General features: G+C 44.0%; 1 protein-coding gene across 2 annotated transcripts in view; it reads left to right on the plus strand.

Annotated features, from left to right (window-relative positions):
- The window catches only part of MNT (MAX network transcriptional repressor), an 88,249-nt gene that overhangs the window by 31,226 nt on the left and 30,788 nt on the right, over positions 1 to 26,235 (plus strand). Inside the window, exons 2-5 of one of the 2 annotated variants that reach the window (XM_034420777.2) lie at positions 2,419 to 2,995; positions 9,198 to 9,239; positions 10,507 to 10,587; positions 11,479 to 11,590. In XM_034420777.2, coding sequence (XP_034276668.1) covers positions 2,419 to 2,995; positions 9,198 to 9,239; positions 10,507 to 10,587; positions 11,479 to 11,590 — 812 coding nt within the window. The remainder of the gene's footprint in view (positions 1 to 2,418; positions 2,996 to 9,197; positions 9,240 to 10,506; positions 10,588 to 11,478; positions 11,591 to 26,235) is intronic. The other variant, XM_034420778.2, reaches the window with a different exon arrangement.

The following is a 26,235-nucleotide window of genomic DNA, read 5'->3' on the forward strand; positions in this document are numbered from 1 at the left end:
CTGGAAGTCAGCAAATGGGCCATTTCTGACCTCCAGAGGCTTTCTTGGAGCCTGGGGAGGGCGGAAAACGGGCCTATCAGGCCCATCGTGCCATCACGTGCCAAAAACACGGGGAGCGCGGTGGTGGGTCGCTCGTGCATGCGTGGAGGGGCGGGGCACATTGAATTATGGGTATGGGCACACACGCACACAACCCCCCCCCCCCGCTCCCTCCGCTTTTGGCACGTGACAGCAAAAAGGTTAGTCATTGCTACTCTAGTCTATACCCTCCAATTTCACCCAGTTGGATGTTACAAATAGACCAGAGAGTTTTAATAATATATAGATAGAAGAGTTTTTTAGTAGTATATACCCGTATTTTTCGGAGTTATAAGACACACTTTTTTCCCCCCTAAAAGAAGATGAAATTTTAGGTGCGTCTTACAGGCCAAATGTAGCCAAAAACACAAGGCGTGGAGGAGGTGATGGTCTGTGGCAATCCCTGCAGCCTGGAACGCTGATTGGCAGTATTCCGGGAGGCTGATCTACCCGCCAATCAGCTGCTTGTGCTGAATCAGGCTGCAATAATGTGCTGAAGCTGACCTGGCTGTTTGCTATTTGCTGCAAGGACTGTCAGAGTTTGCAGCAGCAATCACGTCCAGAAAGCACACACAAGTAACTGATTCAGCAAGATTCAGTAACTTCTCTTTATATATAATATAACACATGAAGTAAATATACAATACCAAAAGCAGGTTTTCCAACGTGGTAGTAAATACAAGCAGAACACAAGCAGAGGAGAGGAATTTCAATTACAGTTTAGAACAGTTGAGCTAAGCCACGCCCAGGCTCCTTGCTGTCTCCTTCCTTGTTGCTCACACAGCAAATACTGTTTCAGTTTCCAAACAGCCCTCAACTCTCTCACACAGTGACAGGACGCTAGTCAGATGAATACCGATGGATGCTGGTAGGCAGAGGCAGAATTTTTTTTTCTTATTTTCCTTCCCAAAAACTGAGATGCGTCTCATACTCTGGAGCGTCTTATACTCCGAAAAATACAGTAGATAGATTCCAACAGAAGAAAATATTTGTAGGCCGTGGTTGAATTGTGAAATCCTTGGTGCTGTCTGTGTTCGGTTGTTTCCTGACCCAACTCAATATCAACAGTGGATGGGATGATGATGATGATGATGGAGAGCACATCAGTAAGTTCTCGACTTACAACAGTTCATTTAGTGAAAGTTCAAAGATACAACGGCCCTGAAAAATGTGACTTACAATCATTCTTCACAGTTATGACCTTTGCAGCATCCCCATAATCATGTGATCAAAATTTAGATGCTTGGCAACTGGTTCATACTTATGACCGCTGCTGTGTCCCAAGATCACGTGATCCCCTTTTGCGACCTTCTGACAAAGGAAAAACAACGGGAAAGCCAGATTCACTTAACAACCAGATTACTCACTTATTAACTGCAGTGATCCATTTAACAACAGCGGCAAGAAAGGTTGTAAAATGGGGCAAAACTCACTTAACAACAGAAACGTTGGGCTCAGTTGTGGTCATAAGTCGAGGACTACTTGTAGTGTTTCCTAATTGGGTCATGAGACACCAGCAAGAAGGCAGCCAAGCTCAGAAAGCACCAAGTTATTATTTAATAGATGCCTCATACCAAATGACAACTAAGAGCTATCAGCATGGTCCTTGAAGTAATATTTCAAAATATCTTAAAAGGTTAGTTATTAATTAAAAGTGACAGAAAGGGCTGAGAGCATCAACTGGTGTTGATTAGAAAGGCTGGCACCAGAAAAGCCATTAGGGAGAATAAAACAAACTTTAATCCTGTGGACTAGCAGCTTTTTACCTGTGGATGAAAGGATGGGATTAACAAGAGAATGCTAATAAGTGAGACACTTTTCAGTTTGCTCTTTTTGGGGATCAGATCCAGATGGGAATCCCTTTGGGCCAGAGGTTGGTAGTCTTCCGTTGACCCCTTTCTCATTCCCGTTTGCATCAGCTCACAAAAAAATCTCGTGTATCTGAGTAACAAGCCGCAAATTGGAAGAGCCTGTAGTACAGTGGACTAAAGCACACTGTTATTAACATCTGCTGCTTGCAATTACTGCAAGTTCAAATCTCACCAGGCTCAAGGTTGACTCAGCCTTCCATCCTTTCAAAGATAGGTGAAATGAGGACCCAGATTGTGGGGGCAATAAGCTGACTTTGTATAAATATACAAAAGTATGAAGGCTATTGCTTAACGCATTGTAAGCCGCCCTGAGTCTCCGGAGAAGGGCGGCATATAAATTAAAGCAAAAAAATAAAAATAAAAAAAGAATTGTGGATTCTTGAAAATTCTCTTGTAGTGACTTCACAATAGATAGAACCATGCACATTGCTTATTAAAGATATGTATTTTTTCTTTCTCTCTCTTTCAGAAGAAAATGAAAAACATGAAAAACTCTGCCAGGAGCGTGAACAGGAACAGAAGAAGGCCAGCGTGCAAAGGGTTAACCACGTCGCCCAGCCGGAAGAATCCCGCAATGACCTCCAGGCCGGCCCTTTGTCTCCGCCCACTCCAGCTCCTCCCCCTCCTCTTCCCCCCTCCCTGGCAGCTCCCATTTCCGTCATCCCCATCCCAGTGGTCACCAGCCCCCCTCTGCCAGCCCCCCAGAGTACCTTGTCCCCCCCACTTATCCAGCGGCACTCACCCATGTTAAACATGGGTCTCAGCAAGGAGCCTCCATTGATGGCCCCCGTGATCCAGAAAACTTCGGGGCCCCTTCTTCCAGACATCAAGGCCCCCACGCCCCCTTCGGCCAGCCCCAGCCAGCTGCCCCACTACGCCACCTCCGTCTTGGCCATTTCCCCACATCACATGGCCCAGCCGCCAATCAAGCCCCAGCCACCCGCCCACCAGCCACTCCTCCCGCATCACGTGCCTCCACCACTCAATGTCAAGGTGAACCCGTCAGAAGAGGCCAAGCCCAGCGAGCAGAAGAAGAGACCTGGCGGGTGAGTAGAAGGGCCTTTGTGCAGCTCAGTGTGTGTGTGTGTTTGTGTGTGTGTGTGTGTTAGTATCCTGTTTCCCCAAAAATAAGACATCCCCCGATATTAAGGCCAATCGGGCTTTTGAGCGCATGGCAATAACGCCAAGCACTTATTTCAGGGTCAAAAAAATGTAAGACAGGGTCTTATTTTCGGGGAAACATGGTACATGTAGTCCTCAAATTACGACTGCTCGTTTAATGACTGTTTGAAGTTACAACAGCCTCGGAAAAAGTGATTTATGACCTCTCCTTGCATTATGACGGCTGTACCACCCTCGTGGTTACACGACGACAATTTGTAGTCAAAACCGCCCAGCATTTATTACCAATTACAATATTATGATCCCGATTTATGTCTTTTTTTTTCTTTTTGGTAATTTCAGACAAAAAAAATGCCTGAATAAGCATTGAAATGAAGAAGCTGGATTTGCTTAATGACAGTGCGATATGCTTAGTGACTGATGATTCACTTAATGACCATGGTAAAAATCTTTGTAAACTTCAGTCCGATTTCACATACAATCACGCAATGACATTGACAGAAATTCCAGTCCCAACGGTGGTCGAAAGGCGAGGACTACCTGTATGGCAGAACTGAAAAGGATCTGGTCCCTTCCTGATAAAATGGCCTTCCCTTCAGTCCAGGGGTCGAATGGAAAGGAAGGATGAGAATAAGGGAGAAAAGAGAATATTATTATTATCGTAATCCTCACAGCCATCTTCATAATTAATATCACTCCTGAGTGGTTTGCCCTGCAGCAGCAGATCTGGGGGCTGCATTCCCACAGCATCCTTAACCTTATGGAGTTAATCCATCTCCTGAACTTGCATAACCAAGTGGTTCCATGGGCTATATTCACACATGTCCCAAGATCCCCTTCTGTGTTTTGAAGTGATTTGGTTAAGGGGGTTGTGTGCATTGAAAGTAGAAAGATTTTGGGGGATAGAACGAGCTATAGGTAGTCCTCATTTAGGCACCTAAGACACAACAGCACTAAACAAACTGACTAACAATTGATCCTTGCAACCTCCCCATGATCATGTGATCATGACTGGGTGTTCGGCTGTTATTAGTTGCGAAGTCGTGTCCAACCCATTGCAACCCCCATGGACAACGTTCCTCCAGGACGTTCCTGTCCTCTACCACCCCCCGGAGTCCATTTAAACTCACGCCGACTGCTTCAGTGACTCCAATCAGCCATCTTGTTCTCTGTCGTCCCCTTCTTCTTTTGCCCTCCATCTTTCCCAGCAGTAGGCTCTTCTCCAGTGAGTCCTTCCTTCTCATTAGGTGGCCAAAGTATATGAGTTTCATCTTAAGGATCTGGCCTTCTAAAGAGCAGTCAGGGTTGATCTCCTCTAGGACTGACCGGTTGGATTGCCTTGCAGTCCAAGGGACTCGCAGGAGTCTTCTTCAGCACCATAGTTCGAAGGCCTCGATTCTTTGGCGCTCAGCCTTCCTTATGGTCCAACTTTCACAGCCATACATTGCAACTGGGAAAACCATAGCCTTGACTATACGCACTTTTGTTGGCAGGGTGATGCCTCGGCTTTTTAGTATGTTGGGTGTTCAGTTATTGGCATGGATTTATGACATTTGCACTGTCCCGGGGTCACATGATCACCATCACAGCCAACTTCTGACAAGCAAAATCAATGGGAAGCTGGCAGGGAAGTGTCCCTTAACTACCATCGCAAAACAAGGTCATAAAATCAGTGCAGTCACGTGATGCCCCACTTAATGGCTGCACTACTTAAGGATGACTTTTTCCATTGGTGTCTGGTGCGAGCAACCAGATCCACACATGTAGGTGTTCAAACCAACTACAGTCATCCCTCGGCACTCGACAGCTTCAAAATTCATCAAGTTCAGTATTTGGTGGGATTTGAAGCAGAAATCTTATCTCGGCGCTCATCTTTCTCCCGGTGGCCGACACGCAAGGAAGAACATGCTGATGTCGGCTGCCTTGTGACTCGCTATTACTTCCAGCCAATATAGTGGGACACGTGATAAGTCACGTGCTTTTCTCAGTACCCTTTGGGTTTAGTATTCAGCGCATCTTCTGGAATGAATTACCAACAAAGACCGAAATACAACTGTATTACTTTGTGCCTATTATACAGGAATCTCCCTGTATTACTTTCTGCCTATTACACAGGAATCTCCCTGTATTACTTTCTGCCTATTACACAGGAATCTCCCCATATTGCCAATCTTTGACTGGGAGCACATAGATAGGACTCTGTGGAGCTTAAGGGGTGTCAGTTCTGGAGCACTTGCAGCTATGCAAGGATTTGAGGCTAATTCCACGCTTGAAGCCTTCCCTCCTACGTGACTGGGTGTTCCCCAGCAATTGTGGTTTAAGTTGAGGACTATCTGTAAGAAGCTGCTTGACTGCCAAGCTGCCAAGACTGAGTGGCTGTGGTTTCCGGCGTCCCAATATAGTCAGTTGGTGCCATCACTGACTATTGGGGGCGAGTCATTGGCCCCGACGGAGAGGGCTCGCAACTTGGGTGTCCTCCTGGATTCACGGCTGTCTTTAGAAGAGCACTTGATGGCTGTGGCCAGGAGGACTTTCTATCAGGTCTGCCTGATACGCCAGTTGCGCCCCTTTCTGGATCAGGACTCCTTAGGCATGGTCACTCATGCCCTTGTCACTTCCCGCCTGGACTACTGTACTCTACATGGGGCTCCCCTTGAGGAGCACCCGGAGGCTCCAGCTGGTTCAGAGTGCGGCCGCGCGGGTGGTTATAGGAGCGACGTGGCGTTCCCATGTGACACCTCTCCTGCACGAGCTGGTGGTGGTCTTCCGGGTGCGCTTCAAGGTTTTGGTTACCACCTTTAGAGCGCTCCATGGCTTAGGACCAGGGTACTTAATGGGACCGCCTTCTGCCACCAATAGCCTCTCACCGGCCAGTACGCTCACATAGAGGGGGGCTCCTCAGGGTGCCGTCTGTCAAACAGTGTTGACTGGCGGCCCCCAGAGGGAGAGCCTTCTCTGTGGGGGCACCTGCTATCTGGAATGAGGTCCCCCCGGAGATACGGAGGATCCCGGATTTACGCACCTTCCGCCGTGCCCTCAAGACCTATTTATTTCAACAGGCTGGCCTGGCCTAACTTTCCCTTTTAATTGTAACTTTTAAAATTGGTTTGAAAACATTAGGGGCGTTTTAAATTGTTTTGGGCCAAATTATTTAATGGGTTTTTATATTGTCTTTTAAATTTTGTAGTTTGTGTGTTTTATCTTTCTGGCTGTTCACCGCCCTGAGTCCTTCGGGAGTAGGGCGGTATATAAATCTAATAAAATGAAAATGGAAAAAAAAATGAATCCCAGGTTAGAGTAGAATAAACTCCCCAGAACGAAGATTTTCCCATGCTTCACTCGTTAGGATCCTTTATCATAGAATAGCCTTGGGCGTCTTCTAGTTCAGAGGTCCCCAACCCATGATCCGTGGACTGCAGGGGTGGTATTCACTTACCTTCGCTACCAGTTCGTAAATGTGAGCACATATGCCACCTCTGAGCATGCACAGGGCCTTCCGCCGACACGCAGAGCATCAAAAATGGGACGTGATGACATCCGGATGGTTGGGCAAAGCCTCCCGCAGCTGCTGCTATCTGTTCACCCGAACCGGATAGAACCGGCTGAATACCACGACTGGTGGACTGGCATCACGCCATGCCAGAAACCGGCCCAGCAAACAAGCAAAGCCTCATCTGCGGGATGGAGGCAGAACACAAAACCACGCCCCTCTCTGGTCCGTGGGAAAACATCTCTCTACAGAACCGGTCCCTGGTGCCCAAAAAGTTGGGAGCCGCTATTCTAGTTCAACCTCCTGCCCAGTGCAAGAATCCTCCGTCCATTCTACACAAATGGCTGCCCAGTCTTTGACATCGAGAGAGCCATGGAACAAACCACTCATTTGTAGAGAATTGGTCCCAGTTTTCAGTGTTCCAAAGCTATCATACGTACCAATGCCAATGGCTGAAATTGTATAAGGACGATCATTTGAATTAGGTGGTTTTCGGCAATTTTCATAACTGGCCATTGTGGGGAGCAGACGTCTGAACTAGAACAACCAGTCTTCTCCAACCTGGTGCTCTCTAAATAGGCTGAGACTGGAACTCCCAGAATCCCCCCTGCCTTTTGTCATAATTGGCAGGGGGATTCTGGGATCTGAAGTCCCAGCATGTGTGAAAGACACCAGTTGGGGGAAGACCCAGTAATGTGCACATGAGCATGTGCCGTATTTTTCAGACTCTAAGATGCACCAGAGTATAAGACACACCAAGCTTTCGAAGAGATAAACAAGAAAAAAAAGTTTTTGCCCTCCCCGGCCCCCAGGAGCACTCTGCAGGCCTTCCAAACCCTCTGCGTGTCCCGTTTTTGCGAAAAACGGGCCCGTTTTTTTGCAAAAACCGGATGCGCAGAGGGTTTGGGAGGCCTGCAGAGTGCTCCTGGGGGCTGGGGAGGGCAAAAACACCACACGTGAGGGGTTTGGGAAGCCAAAAAATGGGACCGTTTTTTGCAAAAACGGGGCCTGCAGAGGGTTTGGGAGGCCTGCAGAGTGCTCCTGGGGGCTGGGGAGGGCAAAAACGTCACACGTGAGGGGTTTGGGAAGCCAAAAAACGGGGCCTGCGGAGGGTTTGGGAGGCCTGCAGAGTGCTCCTGGGGGCTGGGGATGGCAAAAACGTGATGCAGGCAAGGACACGCAGCTTCATTTTTGTGAGTGGCGGGCCCGCCACTTGTGCAAATAGAACTGTGTAAATGGACTTGTGCAAATGGAACACACACACGCTTGCTGCTTGCACAAGTGGAGCTACACACATGCGCCCTCGCCTGCTGCTTCCGCGGTCTGGTTCCGAACAGGCCGCAGCCTGGTAGGGGTCGCGCGGCCTGGGAACCCTGAGCTAAAGTAACAGTTCATGCCAAATCCAATCTGATTCCCTCCAGAATTCCTGAGAAGTTCCATTTTTGCCTGATTTGTTTCCCTGTGGTTCTTAAAATAATCTCGCATTGTGTGATCACGATGACATATTTCTAGTGTCCTGGATTTTCCTTGTCAGAAACAGAGGCTGCGAGGGCTGTGCGTTTCCCTCAGCAGGTTGCCTACAAACAACAGATGCATTTGTTACCAGGGCAACAAGGATGTGGCAATCGGTGCGCCATGCACATCTTGCGTGTCTGTGATGTGGGACTGGGTGTGTTTGGCTCGATGAGCAGTTACAAGTCTGCAATCCTTCCGAATTGCTTCCAGAAAAATGAAGGGAGAAGATGCAGGTAGCCTTTGACTTGAAACCATTCGTTTAGTGACCACTTGAAGTTTACAACGGCACCGAAGCCTGTAACATCATAGTTTTTCACACTTACCACCGTTGCAGCATCTCCCTGGTCACATGATCAAAATTCGAGTTCTTGGTGTGTATTTATGATGGTTGCACTGTCCCGGGGTGACCTACCCAGCCACCTTTTGACAAGCCAAGGCAATGAGGGAAGCCAGATTTGCTTAACGATTGCAGTACAGGCAGTCCTCGACTTACGACCCCAATTGAACCCAACATTTCTGTCGCTAAGTGAGACATTTGTTAAGTGAGTTTTGCCCCGTTTTACGACCTTTCTTGCCACAGTTGTTAAGTGAATCACTACAGTTGTTAAGTCAGTCACAAGGTTGTTAAGTGACCCTGGCTTCCCTATTGCTACCTATTGAAGGTAACAAAAGGAGACACCCCCCCCCCCCCCGAGAGACTTCAATGGTCATAAGTATGAGTCAGTTCACCAAGCATGTGAATTTTGATCATGTTACCATGGGGAGGCTGCAACGGTCATAAGTGTGAAAAATGGTCCTAAGTCACTTTTTTTAGTGCTGTTGTAACTTCAAATGGTCACTAAATGAACTATTGTAAACCGAGGACTACCTGTATTTACTTAACAACTGTGGCAAAAGAATCATAAAATGGAGTGCAACTCACTTAACAACTGCTTTGCTTAGCAGTGGAAATGTTGAGCCCAATTGTGGTTGTAAGTCGAGGACTACCTACCTGTAAGTGTGCAAGACACATGCACATCTCTTCTCTCCTTATGAAATAAAATACTTCCTTTCCACTGATTTTACAACACTTTGCAATGTTTTTTCCTGATATTTTCCCCCTTTCCTTTCCTGTATTTTAGGGTTGGCACCCGAGAAGTCCATAATAAATTGGAGAAGAACAGGTATGTACCTTTTTCAAATTCCAAAACAATCACCTTTCCACATAACACTGGAGAAAGTTTGAGTTTTCCAAGAAGTTGTTTTCCAGTTGTTTTTGCTGAGCCTTCAAAGGTTCTTGAGAATATGGGTTGTAGTTTGCGAATGTGCCTAAAAAAAGAAACTGTTCCGTTAAGGCACAATGCCAAACCATGATTTGCACTAATCTTTGGTTTGCATTTCTCAAAGTCAGTACACAAACCAAGTGTGAAGCTGCTTGTCTGCTTTTTTTTACCTCATCTCTCTCTCTCCAATTTTGTGCAAGCAGTAGCTGTAAGTTAGGGGTCTCCAAACTTGGCAACTTTAAGACTTGTGGACCTCAACTCCCAGAATTCCTCTGCCAGCCATGGCAGAGGAACACACACACAGAGGAATTCTGGGAGTTGAAGTCCACAAGTCTTAAAGTTGCCAAGTTTGGAGACCCCTGCTGTAGGTGGTTTTGCCTACTTGGATGCCGTATCAAGTCATGCTATGTGCAAACCAGAAGTTAGATGCCCTCTTCAAATAATTTTTGGGCCTCATTTCCAATTGAGGGGTCCTTGGTGCTCTCTGAACTTGCTTGCTTACTTGCAGACATTTCATTACCCTAATTAGGTAACATCATCAGTGCTAGTACTGGTAGTAACAACCCTGAGCTAATTTCAACCCTGAGCTACAAATATTCTCCTTTATGTTTCCAATTTCCAAGCTGATGGTTGTACTGATGAGTTTACATAGCTTGGTAATGAAATGCCTGCAGAAAACCAATCAAATTAAAGAGAAAACTAAGAATCTTACAGTTTAACCCTTAGTGAATATATTCCATGAGAATTCCTGTATTGGATTACAGCAATGCTGACCATTTTTTTTCTTCTGTTTGTTTCACTCTTTTTCATTTTAATACCTTCTCATTCCGTGCCTTAGATTTGTTGAGTTGATCAGTTGCAATGCTCCACCTCAACGTGTCTTCCCCCAAACCTACATTTTGCCCCTGCCTGTCATGGCCACTTATTGAATTATTTTTTTTGCTATGATTTGCCCCTTTCCGAGATCCATCCCTGCATGTCCAAAACATCTGCTAACATTTTAAGAATCTCAGCTGAGTAATTTCTAAGATGAGGTCAGCTGCCCTGAGCAAATGACTACAGGTTGGGTAGGCCGCAAAATATTTTGCATCCGCCCATTTTGAATTGCTTCAAAACGAGATGGGTGGCAAATAAATTTAATAAATAAGTAAATCCTTTTGTATATTAGGCAATGGAGGAGATGCGACTTATCGGGAGCTTCTGTTGACTTTGTACTCTTGCAAGGCAGTGCAAAAGGTCAAGTTTACAGGTGTGTGTGTGTGTTACGTCTTTGGGCGTGGGGACTTTTATCTGTTCTGCTACCACACCTCCACTGGCTTCATTCAGATGTATAAATTAGCTTCAATAATCCTGAGCATTGCAACAATTTAAATCATTAGGTCTGGATTTAGTCACCGTAAGAAGCATCTGGTGCCTCCTGCAAACAACATTTTCTTAAAAAAACCAAATTGCATGAGATAATCAACATCATTGAGACTACCCTGTTTCCCCGAAAATAAGACCCAACCAGAAAATAAGTCCTAGCATGATTTTTTCAGGATGCTCGTAATATATAAGCCCTGCCCCCCAAAATAAGCCCCAGTTAAGATTGTCAGCCAGATGGATGCATTCAGTAACGTATTTCCCCCAAAAGAAGACCTAACCAGAAAATAAGCCCTCATGCATCTTTTGGCGCAAAAATTAATATAAGATCCGGTCTTATTTTCAGGGAAACACAGTATTCAGTTTTGCGCAAGAATTTCAGGCAAGTTAACTATAGTCACCTGAAATATTATAACATTTGAAGCAATTTAAAAATATTTCTTTAAAATTAATTTGAGACGTTCACCGAGATCACTGATGTTTCTCAACCTTGGCTGCTTGAAGATGCATGGACTTCAACTCCCAGAATTCTCTAGCCAGCATGAATTCCCAGCTAAGGGAATTCTGGGAGTTGAAGTCCACACACTTCTTGAAACGGCCAAGGTTGAGAAACACTATATTAAGGGAACTGAGGGCCTGTGTTGTTGACCCTACTTTTAAACCTCATGCCCCCCCAATGGTTTCCTCATTTCATGCCAATCGGCGCATCATTTTGATCAAAGTCAAGATCAAGTTCATTCTGCAGGCTGACTAAATTTGGGGTTTTGTTTCTATATAGACGTGCCCACTTGAAAGAATGTTTTGAGACCCTCAAAAGAAACATCCCCAATGTCGACGACAAGAAAACCTCAAACCTCAGCGTCCTAAGGAGTGCCTTGAGATATATCCAGGTAGGGCCTACAACATGGATTGTTTTGGTGGGGTTTTTTTGACTCTGTTCTGAGGTGTGAAGAAAACTATTGTGAGCACCAGTTGTTGGTCTCGTCCAGACTAATGTCTTGGACTTCTGTTCCCAAAATCCCCTTGACCTAGAATAATGGAAGCTGAAGTTGTGTGGATTGGGGAAAACCAGCTAAATTCTGACTGTTCCTTCTTTTTGAAAAATTGAAATGGCTTGTGTAGGTAGCAAAGGATAATTGAAATTAACATTATGTTATCTGCTAGGAGGGATTTTCCCACTGTCTATTTCCTGGTAGGTGGAAAGTTCAGGAGAAGCAGACAAAAGATTTCTTGTTGTGTTACATATAACTAATTAAATCATAGTGTGTTGACAGGCGCTGTAAATTTCTGAGAACATTTTGAACAGGGAAAAAAAAAAAGGCCCTATGTATAATAGGTTAATGTATATGAGAAGAAGAATGTGATAAGGGACATTCTCAAAAATTAGGTACAGGTAGTCCTTGACTTATGACCACAATTGAGCCCAAAATTTCTGTTGCTAAGCAAGGAAGTTGTTAATGAAGTTTTGCCCCCATTTTACGACCTTTCTTGCCACCGTTGTTAAGTGAATCACTGCTGTTGTTAAATTAGTGGCACAGTTGTTAAGCGAATCTGACTTCCCCATTGACTTTACTTGTCAGAAGGTCGTAAAAGGGGACCACATGACCCCGGGATACTGCAACCGTCATAAATACATGCCAGTTGCCCAGCATCCAAAGTTTGATCACATGACCATGGCAATGCTGCAACGGTCATAAGTGTGAAAAACGGCCATAAGTCAGTTTTTTTCAGTGCCACTGTAACTTCGAATGGTTATTAAACGAATGGTTGTAAGTCGAGGCTGGCCTGTAATGATAGTAATCTTCCAGTACAAGAAGAGATGTCATAGAGCAGAGGGGGTGTGGTTTCATTTTCCTGATTTGGAAAAGACGAGTGGGAAAAAATCAGTGGGTGGAAGATTAAAAGAGGAAGATCCAAACTCAAATGAAGGAGGAACTTCCTGATTGTGAGAGCTACAGGTAGTCCTCACCTTATGATCATTCGTTTAGTGACCAAAGGTACGACAGCAACTTACAAACCGGTTTTTGCACTTAAAATCATTGCGGTATTCCCACGGGTCACATAAATGCAATTCAGGTATGTGACAACCGTATTTATGATGGTTGCAGCATCCTGTGGTCGCATGGTGGCCGTTTGTGAACTTCCCAGCCAGCGTCCAACAAGCAAAGTCAATGGGGAAGCTGGCAGGGAAGAAGATCACAAATGGTGATTGTGTGGCGACAAAAAAAAAAAAGTTGCAAAATCAGGGGGAGTCATGTGACATCTAACTTAACAACTGTACTGTTTAACAATGAATTTTCCAGTCCTGATTGTGGTCGTATGTTGAGGACCATCTGGGTTAAGCAACGGAACCCCCTGCCTCCAGAAGTCATGGGTGCTCCATTACTGGAGGTTTTCAAGAAAAGATTAGACAACGCTTTGACTGAGATGATCTAAGGATTCCTGCCTTAGGCACAGCGGTGAAATCCCCCCCAGTTCTATCCGGCTCGCCGAACTGGTAGCGCCGGCGGCAGGAGGCTCCGCCCACCCGCCCGGGACGTCATTACGTCCTGTTTTTTAACCATCTGTGCATGTGCAGAAGAGGTGCGCGCACATAGTGTGTGTGTGTGCTCCCACACTGGAGCGCACCTGAACCAGTAGTGAAGGTAAGTGGATTTCACCACTGCTTAGGCAGGGTATTGGACTCGAAGACCTCCAAAGATCCTTCCAACCCTATAATTCTGTGATACAGGTGGAAGCCACCTAGGGGCATATCTGTGGATTAAAGCAAGGGGTTATAGACTGCCAGCTGTGGTTTTTGACAATGGATCAGGAGCCGTTGTTTGGAGTGGTGCGGTGGCCTAGAGGTGGAGTTCTGGCCTCACAATCAGTGTGAATTCGATCCTAGGTAGCAGCAGATATTTCTCTCTCTGGACACGCTGAGAATATATCTGCTGAACAAAACTCCCCATTGGTAATAGGAAAGGCATCCGGCCATTAAAAAAACACTCTGCTAGCTCCATTCAGTTGCCCGGATTCCTCCCTGCAAGATATTATGGGGTTGTTAAAAGAAGATGATGATGGTGATCAGGAGCTGTGGTTTGTCCCATTTATATAAATGGTTTTAATTTTCTTGAGCTGGAATCTGGTGTGGGGTCTGAAGGCAGTCGTGAATCTAGTGCAGCTGTGCTCTGTTTCATGCCATCAGGTCATAGCTGTCTTCTGTGTGTTGACATTAGTTGGCTGAACTGAACAACTCTTGCGTAATTGGATGTGTTGCTGTACCACCCCATTAGAAGGAACAGCCTTTGTTTGAAAACTGATGACAAAGTTTTTAAACTTGTTTTTTTTTTTAAACTGCTTGTGGTAGCTGAAGAGATCCTTCCTCTGGTCTCAGTGGTGTGTAGGGAAAGAGGATTTAGAAAGCAAACGTGGCATTTGTGGTAGAAGGAGGGAAAAAAATATTATTGGTGTGTATATATATTTTCAGTAGAAAGCCCAGCTTGTGCCAAATGACCTTATGTATTGATTCGCTGACAACTTGCATATGATTCTCATGGCTCACATATGCCAGAAGCTGGTGTGAAGCTATTCCTTGGAAAAGCATGCAAATATTTTTCTCATAGTGGCAGCGGCCAAAGTTTTACTCATGTTGGTTACTGAAAGTATGATTTTCACTGAAGAGGAAATCGAAAACTTATGAAGCAATGGCACCTCTTTACTTTTTTTTTTTTTTTTTTAATTTGATTTATATGCCGCCCTTCTCCGGAGACTCAGGGCGGCTTACAATGCGTTAAGCAATAGCCTTCATCCTTTTGTATATTTATACAAAGTCAGCTTATTGCCCCCACAAACTGGGTCCTCATTTCACCTATCTTAGAAAGGATGGAAGGCTGAGTCAACCTTGAGCCTGGCGAGATTTAACTTTAACGTCAGTCTCTGCAAAGAACAATCCAAAAAGGATGGGAATAGAGAGAGACCAGAGACTAGCAAAGGAATAGGGCAAGGCGGCTTTATGTGCAATCTCGGCTAACCTGCAGAACTCGCTGCCACATGATGGTTGTGTTTGCATAATGTAACTGACTTAGGATGCTATTGTTCCAGGTTAAGTTAAGTCTTCACCTCTATGAGCTGGCAGTGGATAAGCAGGAAGCTTAACTGTTGCAAAACCTGTGTATGTGTTTTGTGTGTTAAGGAATGTATTTGACTTTTATCACACTGTGTACTGTATCCTCAAATGTCCAGCAGACATAACTCATGTTTGTAGGTCAATAAAAATCAAAATGCTAATTGAGTACAGGTGGTATTCAACACCACCAAAATTGAGCCCCAAATTTCTCTTGCTAAGTGAGACATTTGTTCAGTGGGTTTTGCCCCGTTTTATGACCTGTCTTGCCACATTTATCAAGTGAATCGCTGCAGTTGTTACATTAGTAACAGGGTTGTGAAGTGAATCTGGCTTCCCCATTGGCTTTGCTTGCCAGAAGGTCACAAAAGGGGATTGCATGACCCCGTCATAAGTATGAGTCAGTTGCTAAGCGTTTGAATTTTGGTCACGTGACCATGGGGTTGCTGCAACCATCTTAAGTGTGAAAAATGGCCGTAAGTCACTTTTTTCCGGTGCCTTTGTAACTCCAAACAGTCACTAAATCAGTGGTGGGTTCCTCCCGGTTCGGTCCGGTTCGGCCGAGCCAATAGCGGTGACGATATGATGTCACCGAACCGGTTCTTCCCCCCCCCCGCCCGCCCTCCCACCCACCCACATTATTCTTACCTTTTATTTGGTCCCACCTCCAATCTATTGCTGCCTCCTGAGTCCCAGCTGATGACTAGGGGGAAAAAAACTGTTTAAACACTTGCCGTGGGGCTTCAAGTCCTACAGCTGATCAGTGTTAAAAGCAAACAAATGAGTCAGGTCGTAAGTGCGAGGACTGGTCATAAGTGCGAGGACCTTCCAGAAATGACTGATCAGCTGGCCACACCCACCTAGTCACATGGCCTCCAAGCCACACCCACAAAATAAGCCACGCCCACAGAACCGGTAGTAAAAAAAATTAGAACCCACCCCTGCACTAAATGAACTGTTGTAAGTTGAGGACTACCTGTATGCAGTTCCTGTAGCTTAAGTCTGGATGGGAGAGGCTGCAAATGCAATTAAATGAGAGCTGTCCCCTTTTTCTGTGCCCTTTTACCAAAGTTTGGGAATAAGATAGGGATTTTTTTTTTTAGAAAAGGAGAGGCAGTTGCTGGACAAACTCTGCTTTTATGGCCCACTTTTGACATTCATCACTGTGCCAGCTTCTGAATGAAAATCAGGAGTGTGTGCAAGATGATAGTCAAAAAAGGCAACATGGCAACTCTGGCTCTTCTTTTTGCACCCATGGGTGTTTACATCGATGCTCAAAGACACCTCCTTGCTTTGCGTTTGGTATATGGGAAATTCTTCAATCTTACATAGAATAACAGAGTTGGAAGGGACCTTAGAGGTCTTCTAATCTAACCTCCTGCTCAGGCAGGAAGCCCTAGACCATTTCAGACAAATGGTTATCCAATCTCTTTTTAAAAACTTCCAGTGTTGGAGCATTCACAACTTCTGGAAGCAAGTTGTTCCACTGATTAATTGTTCTAACTGTCAGGAAATTTCTCCTTAGTTCTAGGTTGCTTCTCTCCTTGATTAGTTTCCACCCATTGCTTCTTGTTCTACCCTCAGGAGCTTTGGAGAATAGCTTGACTCCCTCTTCTTTGTGGCAACCCCTGAGATATTGGGACACTGCTATCATGTCTCCCCTAGTCCTTCTTTTCTCTAGACTAGCCATACTCAGTTCCTGCAACCGTTCTTCATATGTTTTAGCCTCCAGTCCCCTAATCATCTTTGTTGCCCTTCTCTGCACCCTTTCTGGAGTCTCCACATCTTTTATACATCGTGGTGACCAAAACTGGATGCAGTATTCCAAGTGTGGCCTTACCAAGGCCTTATAAAGTGGTATTAACACTTTTTTTAAAAAAAATTTGATTTATATGCCGCCCTTCTCCAGAGACTCAGGGCGGCTTACAATGCGTTAAGCAATAGCCTTCATATTTTTGTATATATTTATACAAAGTCAGCTTATTGCCCCCACAAACTGGGTCCTCATTTAACCTACCTTAGAAAGGATGGAAGGCTGAGTCAACCTTGAGCCTAGTAAGATTCGAACCTGCAGTAATTGCAGGCAGCTGTGTTAATAACAGAGTGCTTTAAACCACTGTACTACCAAGGCTCTTCACGTGATCTTGATTCTATCCCTCTGTTTATGCAACCTAGAACTGTGTTGGCTTTTTTGGCATCTTCAAAGAACTAAGCAAGAGTCCATAGGTGCTTTTTTTTTTTTTTTTTTTTAAATTGATAACAGGGAGATGCCACTCTGGCCCTTTGCATTTTGGACCAGGGAGAGAGGGGAGGAAATTTTGCCAATTTCTAGCAAAAATGGCAAAAAACACCTATTGGGAAGCTGGACTTACTTAATGACCGCCTTAAAAATTGTTATTATATCAGGTCTATTTCGACTTATGACAAAAATTCTGATCATGATTCTGGTCGTAAGTCTAAGGACTGCCCATATTTCTCTTTTTTTCTAACTCCTTTGGAATGCAATGCCCATCACATTGTGGGAGGAGATGAAATTTTTCTAGCTAAGTTAAACAAACAAACAAAAACACTAGCTGGATTGGTCCATTGGGGGGAAAAATCCCAAATTTAAGCATGGATGGGTTTATCCTTTGGGTTACACAGTAATACTTTTGAAAAGTCCCCTTGTATCCTGTATTGACAGCCAGTTTGCTGTAGTATTTAAGGCATCAGGCTAGAAATTGGGAGACCATGAGTTCTAGTCCTGTCTTAGGCACAAAGCCAGCTGAGTGACCTGAGGCCAGTCACTTTCTCTCAGCCCCGGGGACGATGCAATGGCAAAACACTTCTGAAAAATTTTGCCAAAAAATCTGCAGGCATCTCCGAGAATCAGACACGATTTAACAGAAGAAAAAAGAAATTCTGTACATATATATTCAGGGATAAACCCATCCAGAGAAGAGCTGACCCCTTAAATGTTTAACCAAAACACTATGAAAAATTCTGGTTGGCTTATCTGCAGGTGGCACATTTTTCAGACTATTTTGGTTAAACATTCAAGGGTCAGCTTATCTGTCCATGAGCTTAAATGTAGGTATATACGGTATTAACCAATTCTGACCCAGTTTATTGAGCTCAGTCAACAAGTAAGATTAATCCAGCTGCTACCTTTATTAGGACTGGTTAAAATGTTTACAATTTATTTCGATTTTTATATAATTGCCTCTTTTTGCCAAAACAACTCTAAGGGATGAACAGTATAGAATACTCAACAATCTAAATCAGTTTTTCCTCAACCGAGGCAACTTTTAAGATGGGTGGACTTCAGGGGTGGGTTCTAACCGGCTTTACTACCGGTTCTCTTTGTGCGCGCGCTTTGCGCGCGATCACCTCTTTGAGGCGTTGTGAATCTACCCAGCTGAGGTGCGGCAATCCGCTCTGCCGCACCTCTCAGCTGGGCGAAAAAAGAAGAAATATAAGGTCGGAATAACGCGGGGGCGGGTGGGACGGCCCAGCTCCCGAAGAAAGAGAACTGGTTCAGTGACGTAATAGCGTCATCGCTACTGGCTCGGCCGAACCGGGCCAAACCGGGAGCAACCCACCACTGGTGGACTTCAACTCCCAGAATTCCCCAGCCAGCACAGCTGGCTGGGGAATTCTGGGAAATGAAGTCCACCCATCCTAAAATTGCCTCAGTTGAGAAACATTGATCTAAATTAAAACACAGTGGTCTAAATTAAACCACAATATAATCCAAAGGAACAGCAGCCAAACCTCAACAAGTAATCACAAAGGATTGCAAAAGAATGTGCAATTTGCCAAATGCTCTCTCTATAGTGTTCTGCATGAGGCAAGTTGTCACTTATTATTACTTATTATTACTTCTTATTAATAATTTATTTAATAGGGTTAGATGCCTTCCTAGCTCAAACAATGCAGCTCTGGGTGGTGTGCAACACACCCAAGAATAAAAAGGCCTACACAAAATAAACAGTAGCAACTAAAAATCACAAACTAAGCAATACCAGCTGAAAACTGGGGCAGGGAGACAGAGTTTAAAAATAAGTTAGTTAATTGTGTTTTTGTTACTGTTCCCTATTTTTTAATATTTTCAGGGTGGTGATGATAGTAGTGACACCTTACTTAACCAACAACTTTGCAGAAAAACACTGGAAACCCATTTTGTACAATTTTGAGTGTTCCTTATAGAAATACAGGTGATCCTTGATTTACAACAGTTTAGCAACAGTCTGAAGTTACAACAGCACTGAAAAAAAGTGACTTACGACCGTTTTTCACACTTAACGACTGTTGCAGCATCCCCTGGTCACATGATCAAAATTTAGACCCTTCTTTGCATTTTTTCCAAAGTCTCAACATCTTTTTTGTTATGCTTTTTGTAGCAGTTAAATTATATTAAAAGTAAGAGGCATTGAATACAGAAATTTACTGTTTAAGCTTGATGGAGCCGAGAGCAAATTCCAATTTTTTTCCCCCCACGTTACCTCTCCTGGCACTTAGTGAAAGTGGAACAAAATGAGAAAAATTAAAGAGACTCCAAACCAAGTTATGAGGGGGTGAAGCTTCTCTTTTCACAAGACTTTTTAATTCCAGCGTTGGATAAAATTCTCAGCCCACATTGAAATAATACTGTTTGGTTTTGTCTGTGTTGTGCAGATGGCATTATTGAATAAGCCATGGTTTGTTTAACAGCAATAAACCATAACAAACCATAGTTCATCTGTGTATTGATGACAGCCATGGCTTTGTGTGGTATCTGGAAATGGAGAATTGTAGTTGGTTTGTGTTTGGTTTGACCTGGATTATTGGCAGGGTCTCTTGATTGGCAGGATCTAGGAAAGGGTGCTTCTATGCCAGTGGTTCTCAACCTGTGGTTCGGGACCCCTTTGGGGGTCGAACGACCCTTTCACATGGGTCGCCTAAGACCATCGGAAAACACATTTTCAATGGTTTTAGGAATAATTTTATGGTTGGGGGTCACCACAACATGAGGAACTGTATTAAAGGGTCGCGGCATTAGGAAGGTTGAGACCCACTGTTCTATGCCATTGCCCCCACCCCCATGGAATATTCACTTTCCAGAGCTGAGGCAGCCCCCCCACTCTCCTCCCTTTCTCAAAAGATTCAAACATGGTTCTGTTCCCTTGTGTGGGGAGCCAAAAGGATTGCACAGTTGTGGGCAGGGGTGAAATGCCCCCTGCCTTTGGATTGGATTGGACGATCCGGTAGCGATTGTGGCAGGTGGTTCGGAGAACCGGTAGCGATGGCGGCACGAGGCTCCGCCCACCTTCCCGGGTGTCGTTACTCCCTGCTTTTAAAAAGTAAAAAAAAAGGCTCTGCCGATCACAACTGTGGCGCGCGATCGTCTTTTTTTTACCTTTTAAAAGCATTTTTTTATAACCTATTCGCCCAAATAGGTTGTAGAAAAATGCTTTAAAAAAGGGGAAAAAAGAAAAAAGTTGGCTATGCCCAACCAGTCACATTTTCTTTCCCACCACCAAGCCACGCCCACAGAACCGGTAGTAACAAATTTTACCTTTCACCACTGGTTGTGGGGTTGGTTGGTGCCACGAGAATCCGCCCTTCGCTTTTGTCAACCATTTTTTAACAGGGTTTATTCTCGCCTCCTTAAAAATGTTTTAAAACTTTTAAAAATTTTAATTCTAAAATTTGAACTCTCAACATTTTAATTTTTATATCCCGTTTTATGTTTTGATGTTTTACTGTACACCTCCCAGAGTCCCTTTTTGAGGGAGATAGGCTTTTTAAACATGTGAATTAAACATAAAATAATTTTTCTACCCAGGTTTCTTCCTAATCCACAAAACACAAAGGTAGAAGAGAAAGGAGAGAGGGAAACAAACCAGGAATTGGCTAAACAAGCCATGATGCCTTTTGAACTGCAACTTAGATTCTAGCTTGTATCTGGTTCGTTCAATAAAGCATGGTTAAAACATATCATAGTGTTGTGTAATGTGTGAATATATGCTTTGTTTCTGGCAGTGCTTTGAAAATTGTGCTGGTGTGCATGTTTATACATTGGCAGAAAAGATAGAGAAAGCATTTGACTGCCCACTACAGGTAGTACTCGAATTACGACCACAATTGAGCCTCAAATTTATGTTGCTATATGAGACAGTTGTTAAGTGAGTTTTGCCCCATTTTATGCCCTTTCTTGCCACAGTTGTTAAGTGAATCACTGCAGTTGTTAAATTAGTAACTTCGTTGTTAGGTGAATCTGGCTTCCCCATTGACTTTGCTTGTCAAAAGGTAACAAAAGGTGTTGTTCACAAAAAAAAAAAAATCACATGATCTTGGGATACTGTAACAGTCATAAATATGAACCAGTTGTCAAACATCTGGATGTAGATCATGGGACCCTAGGGATGCTGCAACAGTCATAAGTGTGAAAATAGTCATACGTCACTTTTTTTCAGTGTTGTAACTTCAAAGGGTTATTAAATGAATGGTTGTAAGTCAAGGACTACCGTGTTTCCCTGAAAATAAGACCCTGTCTTATATTTTTTTGAACCCTGAAATAAGTGCTTGGCCTTATTGCCATGCACTCAAAAGCCCAATTGGGCTTATTATCAGGGGATGTCTTATTTTGGGGGAAACAAGGTACTTGTATTGGAAAATGCAGACTAGATTTTTTTTTTTTGTCTAGTCCAAACTTTGCTTGTCGGAAGCTAGCTGGGAAGGTAGCAAATAATGATTATACGACTGCAGGATGCTGCTATCATCGTAAATGCGAACCGGTTGTGCAGAAATGGACAGACTAACACTTACTATTAAGGATAAAGAAGAAAATATTTTTTGATATGGGACATATTTTATCAATGGCTAGATAACAGAAACAGAAATTAGAAAGGAGGAGACATAAAAAGAGGAAATGGTAGAGTTGTTAAAGAAGAAGATGTCAAGTGTTAAGTATTAATGTTATTATATTATTATGTTATTATATTATCATTATGATGGTGATGAATATCACAACAAAGATGTGTAATATGACTATTTAAACATAACTGTACCCAGAACACACACTGTTTGATGAAAATTGAATGTTATATAAATAAAACAAACAAAACATGAAAAAAAAAAGTAAATGCAAGCGCCTGAATTCACAATCACATGGCCACAGAGGTGGTACAATGGTCATATCTTTGAGGATGAGTTTTAAGTCCCTTTTTTCAGCACCGTCATAGCTTTGAGCCATCTTTAAGTGAATGGTCATAAGTCGAGGACTACCATGCCACAAGGCATGTTTTCTTCCCTGACCCAATCTTCTTGAGATGAAGTCAGTTACCATTCATTTGACTGCATCACCCAACAAAGACTGATTGTCTGCATCTTCTCCAATCTGTGGACCAAAACCTTAAAAAACCCTCCAAGGAAAAAACACACCCAATTTTGTTCCAGAGGGTTAAAATTACAACGGCACTGGGAAAAAAAGTGACTTATGACCGTTTTCCACGGTGGCGACCTTTGTAGCCTTTCCCATGGTTCATGTGATCAAAATTCAGACGCTTGGCAACTGGTTCATACTCACGACCGTTGCAGCGACCCGGGGTCACAGGTTGCTAACTTATCAACTGCACTGATTCACTTAACAACTGTGGCAAGAAAGGCAGAACTCACTTAACACATTTCTGACCTAGCAACATAAATTTTGGGCTCTGTTATGGTCGTAAATTGGGGACTATCTGTATTTTGTGGCTGCCGTGCGCCTGGCCCTACTAGCACGCTACGCAGCTAGTAAGGCAGCCGTACAAGAACCCGCTTCCCACCCCTGTTGCAAGGAGGCCGAAGGTCGGCCTGGAGTCCTGCCTTCCCTCCTGCCTCTCTTCTGCCCCCCTCCCTCCCACACAGACGGAGTGCGCCAGCACAACCACATGGGAAGAGAGCACATGGCTGGCTCTGGTCGTCTGACGTCACCAGGGCTGCCTGCCCAGACAGGAATGCGAGCTGGAACGAACTGGGGAGGCCTGGAAGGAGGGAAGGGGCCCCTCCCTTCCATTGGGCGGATAAATGTGCAAAGGCTTTTGGAGCCAGCAACAGTACCTTCTGCGGCTCAAAGCTTTTGCCCTGCCAATTGTTTGAATCCCTTTTTTCCCCCTTCTTTGTTTCCCCGCCTTAGAAACGCGCCATTCTCTCTCCTTCTTGGAAATCTGGAAGGCAAGAGTTAAGTAAAAAGCCCCCTTCAGTTCCCCAAAAAAGACAATTTCCTTTCTCCCCCCCCCCCCACCTTCCAAATAGCTTCTTTTTAAAATGTTGAGCTTTTCTGCTCGTGTCCAAGAAACTGAGGGGACCTTGTTCAGACAGGCTATAATAAATTGTTATTATTTCTACGTAAATATAAATATACGTAAATATATGCCAGGCGGTGGAATCTTCCCCCAAGACAGAGGTAGAATTCAGAAGCCTGCAAATGAGGTTGGCTTCGACTCACTGCTCTTTCTATTCTGTTTCTTTCTGTCTTCATTTTTTTTTATTTTGCCTTTTTTTTAAAAAAAAGCCTTTTTTAAGGTTACATAATTGCTTTGGTGTTCCACTTTTTCTGCTTTGTTTATTTATCGAATGGCACGTCCACATCACGTTTCGATAAAAACACAAGAGGTAAAAATATACAAAAGATGAAATATAAAATCTAAAATATGATAAACAGCTATAGCAATAGCACTGACACTTACATACCGCTTCACAGTGCTTTACAGCCCTCTCTAAGAGGTTTACAGAGACAGCCTATTGCCCCCCAACAATCTGGCTCCTCATTTTACTGAACTCAGAAGGATGGAAGGCTGAGTCAAGCTTGAGCCGGTGAGACTTGAACTGCTGACAGTTGGCAGACAGCAGAATTAGCCTGCAATACTACATTCTAGATTTACTTTTTTACTTCATTTGTCGCAGGCAAGAAATCAGGAAGGTCTCTAATATAGGCTCTATTTTGGCACTCTGACATTCTATTTTGGATAGTTTGTTTTTCGGCCCTACAGTCACATTTGGGTGATGGTATTTTTTCCCCCTTATAGAGGGTGTCTCCATATCTACCATGGCCAATGCGAATTTGGTTCTTTTTGCTTTTATCCCTCAACATCAGTGGTGGGTTCCTCCCAGTTCAGCCTGGTTCGGCCAAGCCGGTAGCGGTGACAATATGACGTCACCGAACCGGTTCTGTTTGTTCGGGAGCTGGGCCCTCCCGCCCCCCCTGCATTATTCTTACCTTTTATTTGGCCCCGCCCACAATCTATTGCTGCCTCCAGAGTCCCAGCTGATCGGCTAGAAGGAAAAAAGCTGTTTAAACTCTTGCCGCGGGGCTTCAAAGGGCCGCTTACAGCTGATCTGTGTTAAAAGGCAGTGTGGTGGTAGACCGGTGCCTCCAAAAACAAATGAGTAGACTGGTGCCTCCAAAAACAAATGAGTAGACTGGTGCCTCCAAAAACAAATGAGTAGATCAGTGCCTCCAAAAATAAATGAGTAAACCGGTGCCTCCAAAAACAAACAAGTAGACCGGTACAGCTCTGCAAGCAGTTAAAAGCCTGGTGGAGCAGTACCTCTGCTAAATCCTAAAGAATTGTCACATGACCATCAAGCCACACCTACAAAATAAGCCACGCCCACAGAACCGGAAGTTAAAAATTTTAGAACCCACCCCTGCTCAACATACAGAACCTCCAAAATAAATCTTTGCATTTTAAGGTAAGGAATGATTTAATGTATTAAGAGCAAATGGCCTTACTATTTTTCCTGCCAGGGCACAATCCACCATCAGAAGTTTATTTTAATTAAGGCTGGATTAATTGCATGGATATTCCTTGCCTTAGTTTCAAATGCACTTTTTTCTTCCCCTGCTCTCAAGCCATTTCCAGGCTTCGTTTAAAAGTCTTTAAAAGTAGAATGTGTGGTGTTCTTCCCTCTTTCGGAAGTTAGCTTGTCCTGGCTTAAAAGCCAGAAGAAAATTGTGTTATATAGATACCGTGTTTTCCCGAAAATAAGACCCTGTCTTAAATTTTTTTGAACCCCGAAATAAGCACTTGGCCTTATTTTTGGGGAGGTCTTATTATTTTGGGATACATGGAGAAAACCAGAGGAAATGGAAGGGACCAAGCTGCGCATGCGTTTAAATATTTTCAGGGAGGGCTTATTTTCAGGAGGGGGCTTATTTTAGTGCATGCGCTCAAAAGCCCGATTGGGCTTATTATCAGGGGATGTCTTATTTTAGGGGAAACAGAGTAGTCCTTGACTTACAACCACAATTGAACCCGACATTTCTGTTGCTAAGTGTGGCATTTATTAAAAATGAGTTTTGCCCCCATTTTACAACCTTTCTTGCCATAATTGTTAATATGAATCACTGTAGTTGTTAAGTTAGTAACACGGTTGTTAAGTGAATCTGGCTTCCCCATTGACTTGGCTTGTTGGAGGGTCGCAAAAGGTGACATCACATGAACACGGGACACTGCAAGCGTCATAAATAGGAGTCAGTTGCCAAGTGTCTGAATTTTGATCTCGTGACCATGGGAACGCTGCAGTGGTTGCGTTAAAAACGGTCATAAGTAACTTTTGTCAGTGCCATTGTAACTTTGAATCAGGGGTGAAATCCAGCAGGTTCTGACAGGTTCTGGAGAACCGGTAGCGGAAATTTTGAGTAGTTCGGAGAACTGGCAAATACCACCTCTGGCTGGCCCCAGAATGGGGAGGAAATGGGGATTTTGCAGTATCCTTCCCTTGCCACGCCCACCAAGCCATGCCATGCCATGCCATGCCATGCCCACCAAGCCACGCCCACAGAACTTTTTTTTAGTAAAGTTTACTTTTTTTAGTAAAAAAAAAATTGGATTTCACCACTGCTTTGAATGGTCACTAAATGAATTGTGGTAAATCAAGGACTACCTATACGTGCTTATGAAGATGGGTTCCCCCCCCCCACAGGCTTAAGTGCAGAAGTTTCAATACTGAAAGCAGATTACAGCAATCTGACTCAAGTGAAACCTGTCTTTGCACCCCAAAAAAAGACTCTGATAATCTCTAAAGGCAATTAGAAGATATTAAAGGGATTAGTGTACATTATATTTCATTTCTAGCTGTGTTGAGGCAACTGCATTCACGTCTGGTTTTTGTTCAGCACTGTTTTGTGCATCGTTTTTATGCTTTTACCTACATAAAGAAGTCAATGCCAGCTATTGGGGAGCTTAAACGTGCCTGAATGTTCCTTTTTAGCAACTCCTCCTCATAGTGCCAGTGGCTAAAATTACTAGAAAATCTGCCAACATGAAAAATACGCTGTTGCATCAAACCGTGTCTGGGATTTTGTCATTCTTCTAGCAACCAGAACTTGATGCCAATGTTTAAAGTAAAATCCAAGCATCTTGGAGAATTATAGGGCAGGGTTTGATTACATTTCTGGTTTGGTACAGGTAGTCCTTGACTTAC

The sequence above is a fragment of the Pantherophis guttatus genome, chromosome 1, assembly GCF_059756535.1.
Source record: "Pantherophis guttatus breed Tessera chromosome 1, ASM5975653v1, whole genome shotgun sequence".
NCBI lineage: Eukaryota > Metazoa > Chordata > Lepidosauria > Squamata > Colubridae > Pantherophis > Pantherophis guttatus.